General features: G+C 33.2%; 1 protein-coding gene across 1 annotated transcript; it reads left to right on the top strand.

Moving 5' to 3' along the window:
- Positions 1-353: 353 nt before the first annotated feature.
- Positions 354-6,335, top strand: LOC131932977 (uncharacterized; the record flags this gene model as incomplete). The annotated part of the gene is made up of 3 exons (XM_059289858.1): positions 354-530; positions 1,135-1,257; positions 2,434-6,335. Coding segments are annotated over 3 exons (485 nt in total), but the record flags the coding sequence as incomplete, so codon positions are not given.
- Between the last annotated feature and the right edge of the window lie 3,591 nt (positions 6,336-9,926).

The following is a 9,926-nucleotide window of genomic DNA, read 5'->3' as shown; positions in this document are numbered from 1 at the left end:
TAAGTGGTTATAACTATCTCTTTCTATATTTGTGTTAGTGTTTTTAGCATCTGAAGGCTATCAAAAATGTGTGTTATAATGATGGGTTAATAGTACCACGCTATTATACCACTCTATTATCTATTTATCTACAATTATAACCATCCGTATTTGAATAGTAATAGCGCTATTTTAAAACAATTTTAATAATTATTGTATCATTACGAACTAAAGGTACTGTGGCGTATTTTTTAAAGACTTGCCAAATGCAACACGTGAATTCAAATCACATTGCGCATACAATTGCTTTTAGAGGGAGGCAACTAGTGCTTTCTTATTTCAAGTTATTTTAATCGTGTTGTTTCCCTTTGCAGATTTCACCGAGGTGCCGTCGTTACTGTTCGTGGTGAGAGCGTTCATCATCCCTTCAACCATCACCGGTTTCATCTGCATCATCATCTACATCGTTAAAATCATTCTCCTGGTGCTACGCCCAACATGGCGGCGGATTCACGTCAAGGCAGCATATCTGACGTTTGCCGCTGTCTCAGGTATGTACTCAGCTAAATTCGGTTCCTGGCATATATTTCCATTTTACATTCTGTAATTAAACCATTTCTTAAATTCTACCTCATATTGTACTGTTAAGTCAACACAGGTGCCTAGCTTGTTTAAATAACATCTCTGAGCCTACCCAGCTTTAATGGGTACCTGACTAGTCTGTCTGGTGTCTTTAGAAAATGCAGTGCATATGAGAGTACAATCAAGTTGACTTTAAAGATGTTAACATTAAGATCATCTTTGAGCGTTTCAACATAAAATACATTATATGTAAATACATTTACATAATCATTATTATATTTAAATACATTAACATAAACACATATCTTAATATATTAACACAAACACATTATATATGAATATATTAACGTAATCACCATTATATTTAAAGATATTACTTAAAACACCATTATACCTAAACTAGTCTAAATCTTATTTGAAGATGTTAACTTAAACATCATTATCTTTAATCATATCTTTTTAAATTGGAGAATCCATCTTTTAAATTATTTAAACAGCTATGTAGTATCAGTATACCTAACTAAAATGTTGCCACAGTGTGTGTTTAATGTTTACATTCTTCTCTTCCACCAGGTGTCTCTGCTGGTATAGGTGTCATAATTTTTGTCACAATGATTGAAGAGCAAATCTATGAGCTGTTGTGGGCTCCAGCCCTACCTGGCTCAGGGGGGCTCCTGTTTATCTTCATCTCTATAGGTCAGTGGCTGTCTTAGTTGTTTTTTAATCTGTGGGTCATTTAACATGATGGGTTAATTTTGCTTTAAGTGTAGAAAATAATTAATGAACAATGGTCAGTCTATTTAGTCACTTAATATGAAGGGTTAATTTTGCTTTAAGTATAGAAATAAATTAATGAATAATGGTCATTCTATTGGTTACTTAACATTATAGGTTAGCTTTGATTTAAGCTTTTGCATAGAAATAAATTGATTAATGGTCAGTCTGTTGGTCACTTAACATTATAGGCTAACTTTGCTCTAAGTAAGGTTGCCAAGAGAAACGGAATAAAAAAAAATAATGAACTGACAATTTTCTAACTAGAAAACTAACTGAAGAAATAGTTAAAGTGAGTTAACTTTTGGAGAATTAACAAAATTAACATTTAATTTGTATATTTTTCTATATCTGTGAGAGAAATCTTAGGATTTTTCAAATAAATGTCTGTATTACATATGATTTAAGTGGGATGGTGGAGAGGGGGAGAAAGTGGCTTGGCAGCAGAGCACTAGACTGCTAACCCAGTTTTGGAACTTTGAGTCCACTCAACTCTAACAATTATGTGGCTCAAGTTAATGCAAGTTTAGTATAGTTGGGCATAGTGCTGATCAGACTATTCCTTTACATGCAGTGGCGGAACTAGAAAAAAGGGGCCACCCCGCAACATTTTTTTTAGGCCCCCCCCCCATATTTAAAAAAGGGAAATAAGTCATGGAAGTGGTTTGAACGTTTGCTTATCTTTGATAAGTTTCATTGTAGGAGAAAGAGGACTCGGCTTTCACAGTGGTTTAAAATTAAAACGAAGGAAAAATGAGCGTGGGGTGGTGCCTATAGAATAAAGATAATCCAACCGCAGCCACGGTAATCTTTTTTACAAAACAAACATTAAGTCAAAAATGCAAGAACATTTTTTTTAACTATAACAATTTTTTGTATGGTCGGCCATGGGCCCCTAAATGGCGTGGGCCCCCCCCCCCCGCATTGCGGGGTCTGGCGGCACTGTAGTTCGGCCCCTGTTTACATGTCATACTCAAAAAACAGAACGCTACCTCATCTGCCCATGGGTGAATGTCAGTTTAAAAGATGACTATTGTTACATTCCAGTTAAACATGAAATTTCTAAAAAAATTAAAACAAAATTTCTAACCTTTTCAGGTGGCTACTTAAGTTGGAGGAATCACTCGACAGATGAAGAATTTGACACGAGGTCAGAGTTCAGTGAGAGAGCCTCTGGGATATACGAGTTCTCCACGGCAACCAAAAACCATTCTTTAAAACCAAACGGCAAAGGTTACCAGAGAAGCATCTCTCAGCAGTCCGGGAAATCTGACATTCTTTGACACAACCAGACACCAAGAAGTACCAAACCTGTTGATATGATGTTGTTTTAAAAAAAAAACATTTTAAAAATTCATCGCTTGCATACCTTGTGTTGGTTGATTACAACAGTGTGCTATGTAAATTTGGTGTAAGAAATGTGTTTTCACCTTTAGTGAGGTTCTACTCACTTCATCATACTTCAAATACTTTGAACTTTTAGCCTACATAAACATTTAAAATCTTTTGATAAAGTCATTTCACTTTGGAAAGATTGTGATAGGTTAAGTCAACAATCAAAGTAAGATTTATTTGATGGAAGAAATTTTAGAAAAAAGTTACTAACAAGTCCTTAAAAATAATTTGATAAGTTGATAAACTACAAACATCTTGTATTGTTCTGTTTCCCCATACCATGCATGGGATGAATTATTTATTGACATCAGCATTGATATTTTGACAATGTGTAGTTGAATTTTTTAGCCTCCAATTCAGTGGAATATTTTAACTTCCCAGTAGAATTTTTGAGCCTCCAGTGGAATATTTTAACCCCAATAGAATTTTTCAGCCTCCCATATAAAGATGGGACAACCACGGAACAAGTGTGGAGTTCTTTAAACCCCAATGGTTACACAAAAAAGTGTGTAAATATTGACAGTAGCAGATATCATACCAACAGCCAAACTGGCATGGGCATTTTAGTCTGTGCTTACAGCTCATGGAGTGCCAGATTTTTTTAGTGAAAACATTCATGCTTAAATTTGTTTTCTAAATATAACCTTTGTTTGTTGGAATACAAAAGGTTGGAGTATAACCATCTACTATGTTATTAGTTATTTGATGGCCTATTCCCAATTTAATTTGCATTTATTTTTAAAATTTAATTTGTCTGTGTATTCAAATAATTAATGGTAATGATTTGCCCTGCTCATTAGTTATGTCCTATAAAATGTAGCATTATAGTTATAGTAAACTATTGGAATCTATTGACAGATATTTTGACAAATATAGAATAGAAATTAATTGGTTGCAAATAATGTGCCAGTTATAATATTAATAGTGTCTAAAGGGAGAATTTGGAATTTATATGTGGTTCAACAGAGATCTAGGGAATTTTGTTTGAAGTAAAATTCTAAAAGGTTAATGAATTTTAAGATTAATAACTTTATATTAAATCAATAGAAAGTTGAAAGAGAATACATAACTTTTTTATTTTGTAATTAAATTTTACTTTTGAATTGACCCTGTGGCATTTTGACAATGTTGTTTTAAACGTCTTAAAAGAATGTTTAATTAATGCGTATGTTATTTGTTTGAGGGACGTTATTTATTTTTAGATTTCTTTTTCTAGTCTTTTACCCATTAAATAATTTTTGTGTTCAGTATTCTTTCTCTAGGGTTTATTGTGTTGGTTTATTTATCATAATCTGTTTAGCTAAAACTGAAAAACATACACAATTTTAAAGAGTTTAGTTTAGCCTGGCTTTTGTCTGAGCTGAATCGAGAATTTTTTTTTTTCCAAAATAAAATACATAACAAAGCATACCACGATATTCTTAAACTTTAACTTTTAAAAAATGAACAGCTGTCTTGTGTACATATTCAGCTTTGTATTCTTGCCATATATCAATAGCACCTAAAACTACAGATGTTTTATCTGAAGGCTAAACTATACTTTTTTCTACTTTAGCTTAAGCTTTGTTGATAGCATTTTTCCTGGAGGAATAGAACTACTAACACAATTGTAAAAAAAATATACTAATCACACGAAGAGCTGTTACATTTTATAACAGCTTTTTAAAAAAATGTGTAGCATTTAGTTTTGATTGAGGCACTCATTATTTTTAAATCTAGCATTTAGTTTTGAATAAAGTAAATTAAATTTTTTCAGAGGATGTTGCATTTAAAACATTTATCATATCTAGTCATTGTTTTAATTCAATTTTTTTAATTAAGATTTTGAATTTATTTTAGGTTTTTAATTTTCATATTCTACTAACATTCCATTTCCTTTCAACCATTTCACTGTTTAATTCAAAGAGAAGCTGGTACTCTTTAGAAAATAACTTTTTATTCATTTAGTTTATTATCGATTGTCTATTGCTATACATTACAATGTTGTTACACAATTTCTACTGTCATTTTCTGCTATGATGAACTTCTCCTCAAAAATTGAATTTAAAAATTAATTTCAAAGGGGAAAAGTTTAATTATGCAATAATGGACCAATTATTACAATTGTTAGATATAAAACATTGTAAATAGATTGCTCTTGTAACGATATTTTTGTATGCTAAATACTTCTGCTGTATATTAATTAACAGTACTGAGAACTGGGAGTATATGTACATTAACATATTTTGTTTTGTATCTGTTGTTTTAGTTTTTTATCTGGGTAGATATGTTGTAGATTTTCATGTGGTGCAATGGGGGATTAGATAGAAGATATGAATAACTGTTAATACAAGGATTTAGATAAACCGTAGATACAATACAGAAATAGAAATGTAATTTTGATGAATTTACACTGGGTGAAAAAACATTGATTGCATTGACATAATAGTGAGAGATTTTTTTTTTTTATTAATAATTGAGATATTTTGAAATTATGGGTATTTTATTTTACCAATTTCTTTTATTACATAACATATTGCCTTACTTTGTTAATATTTTTTTAGTTAACAAAATATTCTGTTACATTTATACTTTGTTGTTAAAAGGAAGTTTTTAACTAAATTTAAATTTCTTTAAAATTATTTAATTAAATTAAGTAAAAAATTTAATAACTACTAGTATTTACCATGGATATTTTGTATTGTATGACAAGTTGCACATTTTAACATTTTGACTATCATTTTAACACATTTTAGGTTTTTAATTAGGTTAAAATACAATAGTTTTTTAAAAGCAAATAGTCCTAGTATAGTAATAGTTTTCACTTTTTAAAACTGAAATTGTGATTTAATTAGCTGTTGATTACTTTTCTTTTTATTTTTGTTACCAGTTCAGCCTTATTGGTAAATATTTATCATTATTTTATCATTATTTTAACATTGTCCTAAATATTTTATTCAGCTAAAAAACAAATTGCAAAAATAAAACAATTGAGGCAAATGAAAATAAAATATTTATCGCCCAAAACTAAAGTTAAACTCAAAAATTAAAATGTACAGCTATTATTTCAATTCATTAATTAACATGAACATTAACTAATAACTTTTTACTTATAATTATCAATGTGCTTGTTGCAATATGCTTGCTAACTTTAAAAAATAGGTTTATATAGGCTACAACTATTGAGATTTTGAAGAAGTCTAATTAAAGTGTACAATAGATTGGACAAACCTGCTGCATAAATTATTACTCCATGTTGTAACTTGACATTTGTAACTTGACATTTGTAACTTGACATTTGTAACTTGACATTTGTAACTTGACATTGTTCTTGTGCTGTTAGAGTTTGTAAAAGCATTTCAGAAGCAGGCATAGTCTGCTCGAGATTTATGCTTGGTGATTTGATTAATGTACAAGATTTTGTAAAATCTGATCATCAAATTATGAGTATTCATAAATGAGAGATCAGTTTTAATTGTTTTTTTTTAGTGAAGTTGAAATTTTAAAAAGTTGTTTACAAATTTCCTTCCATGTTACAAATTAATTTTAAAATTCACACATGTTCTTGTATTACATTTCTTTACTATAACAAACTGTAAATATTGGCAATAAAATATAATAACATATTCTTGTTTTCTTCTTTATAAATTCAACTAATAGTTTGTGTTTAAAAAAAAAATGTGTTCATAAAAACTGAGATTAGATAAAATTTAAGAATCTTAGACACATCAGTGAAGGCATCTTCGCTTGGTGTAGCAGAGGTATGAACATTCTTTGTATTAAATATAAAGGAAATATAATAACATGTCTCTTAATGCATTGTGTTTGCTGGCCCTACTAAGGTAACAGGACGTTCAACTACTAACATGAAGTCTCTAGTTCGGACCCTTGCTTTACTATGTAAGACGTCTATGCTGGGATGGGTAGCTGACTCATGTTGAGGAAAGCAAAAGGTAGCTGGGCATGGTGCTGACTACACTATAACTTCACATGCCGTGGTCACTGAGACAGGTGAACTGTTTCGCCTGTTCCATGGACCATAAGGTTCAAAATCGTACTCACTAACTACTTACTTAGTACTTTCTCTTCCCCCGTGGAACATAGGGCCTCCACCATTTCCTTCCATTTCTTCCGATCCCCGGCTATTAATTTTGCCATCTCCCAAGACATCCCTGTTGGCTTCAGTTCTTCGAGAAGACTCCGCCTCCAGGTCTGTTTTGAGCGCCCTCTTTTCCGCTTCCCCTGGGGGTTTCACCCAAGCGCGTGTCACGCTCACTAACTAATGCAGCAAATTAGACAACTGACACCATGTTTGACTGAGGCCAATGTAATCCCTGCAGCCCTCGCTTCACTTTCAAAAGTCCTCCAGGATTTTCTCAATCAAGTCTAGCATGGGTAAATATTCTCTGAGAAAAATAGAGATGGTGGAGAAGGCTTAATTACTTACAGGAGCTTATGTCTGGCACATCAAAACGGCCCTCACTAGAATCATCAGTAGGGGAAAATGGTGAAGACCCAGAAGATTCTGAAGATATACACGATACAATATGAGGGGTTACCACTGGACTGGTGGAGGACCTAGCTCAGGGTCAGGTTATAGGGGTAATGTTTTGGTGGAGTCGGTGGCAGTATAAGCTAAGGAGATTTAACAGTGCTAAGGGAATTCAACAGTGCTAGGGAATTTAACAGCGCTGAGGGAATTAAACAGTGCTAAGGGAATTTAACAGTGGTGAGGGAATTTAACTGTGTTAAGGGAAAAGTGCTACGATTAGAGCGGCATTGTCTGGTTTTAGGGGCTCTAAGCAGTGGCGGAACTAGAAAAAAAAGGCTCCCCCGCAAAAAATTTTTTTGGGCCCCCCTATATGTATATATATATATATATACATACATACATACATACATACATACATACATACATACATACATACATACATATATATAAGTAGCCCGCTTCTTAAAATTTTAAATAGTCTATTACCTGGGTATTTTAATCTATTTTATTGCAATGTATAACCACTCTGAGATAACGAACCAGAGTCCAGGGGTCGGCAACCTTTTGAAGCGGAAGAGCCAAAAGTTACAATTTTCAAAATTTCCCTGGTTTTAAAGAGCCATTAAATTTTTTTTTATTTCAAATGTTTTATTTTTTGCTTAAGATTATTAGTATTTGTTCAAGGAGCTGGAGAGCCGCATCTTGATATCAAAAGAGCCGCATGCGGCTCGCGAGCCTCAGGTTGCCGACCCCTGAACCAGACAACAAGAAGTCCGAACTCATTTCGGGCCCGCAATAATCGTGTTTTACAAATGTTTGTATTACGTCTTTATGTTTACCGACAATTGTGACAACATTGCTGTCTGGTCAAAATTATATAAACACGTAAGCTTGATTTTGAAATGGTTTCTCGCGTTATGTTTATTTTTATGATTTTTTTGTATTTATATTATTAGTTTTAAATACATTCATTTTTATAGCTATAGGATTCTTTAATATGCCTTATTTAAATAATAATTAAGAGAATAAATGGCTCTTTAATTTACATAGTACAAAACTAATTAAATGAGCTCTATGGGCACCCGTGTTTTGATGAAGGGCAGTAAGTCATGGAAGTAGTGTAAACGTTTGTCTATCTTTAAAAGTAGAGCTCTTGTAGATTTTATATTTTTCTACGCAACAGTGTGTGTTAGTTACTGTAGAACAATCACTGCTACAGTAGACCTGTTATTATTTTTAAAAAACTACAATCAAGGTGCACAAAAAACATTTTTTATAAAAAAAAAATTCATTGTTTTTTTGGTCGGAATTGGGCCCCTAAACGTCGTGGGCCCCCCCGCATTGCGGGGTCTGGCGGCACTGTAGTTCCGCCCCTGGCTCTAAGCTTGCAGTATTAAGAATCCGGGATACGAACTCGAGATTTTCAGTTTAATTGTCGTGGGCACTACTACTCAGCCATGCCATGACCAAACATATTTTATTAGTTATAGAAACAATTTACTAAACCACCACTGTGTGTAGGTCTAGGATCTAATGTATGAGAAAAAAAAACACAAATAAAACTTTTTTTTCATAACATGAATAAAACCAAAAGTTTTATTGTAGGCCTATAAAGGCTAAGCACGCTTCTCAACCACATAACACAATATAACAAAATGATAAACTACCACTCCAAACCCAAACCTATTTATGATAGCCTTTCCGTACCCATGTAACTATCAAGAAGATCTTTCAGATAATGATTTTCACAGCACGCTAAGCCTAAAACGAAACTGTAAGTCTAGATCAGTGTCAGGTAGGCCACTAGTTATCGAAAATAACTTACAATCTTAATAGCATCGTATTTTTCCTTAAACAATTTTTGAATTGCAATTTTAAACCAATTCCTTATTTACATCGTACTACATTACAAGGTAAGTAACTGCAGATAATCTTTCGTTTTGTTGATGCATGTAGTTAACTTGGGTTATGACCCTTACACTGAATGGTTCTTTTAAAAGAAAAAAAATCCTATATCTAGTAGGCGTGCAATGTTTGATATTAAATTTATATTAGTTTCATTGAAGTCCAAAGTTTCCCGAAGAAAGTCTACCGCCCCCCCCCCCGAACGAGATGGAATTTATATAGTAAACATACACTTTTATTAGTGTCCGTCCCCCCCCCCCCCCCAAAAAAAAATGTTGACCGCCCCCCCCCCCCCCCCGAAAATATCAAGTGCCCCCCCCCCCCCCCGGAGAAAAAAGTCTGGAAGAAACACTGTTGAAGTCATCAATAGTATTCAATAGTGAATCTCAGCTTTGGGTAAACTTTGAGTTGATTAGAAGTCTGCTTAAATGATGAGGGCCTACAGTGCCGTAGACCACAGCGTAACTAAGCCTACTACATATTGTACAAGGCCTACTAGAATCTTTAAAATAAAGAATAACAATGTGACTTAAACTACTACAGGGCAGTGTCAGTCGAGCTTTTATAATGTAGTAACCAGTATTGTACAGAGGCGTAGCGACCCTTCCCAGCGCCCGGGGACAAACTTTCAATTTTGCACCACCCTCGGGAATAACCTTTCAATTTTCAATTTGCACCCCACCCTCAAACATTCAGATCCCCCCACCTCAAAACTTTCAATTAGCACCCCCCCCCCCCTCAAACTTTCAATTTGCACCCCCCATATATATTTTTTATATTTATAATACAAAACTGCAGATTTTAATTTGTTTTTACAACC

The sequence above is a fragment of the Physella acuta genome, unplaced genomic scaffold, assembly GCF_028476545.2.
Source record: "Physella acuta isolate Inbredline_101_S28 unplaced genomic scaffold, ASM2847654v3 ptg002333l, whole genome shotgun sequence".
Lineage (NCBI taxonomy): Eukaryota > Metazoa > Mollusca > Gastropoda > Physidae > Physella > Physella acuta.
This window is presented reverse-complemented; position numbering and strand designations above follow the sequence as displayed.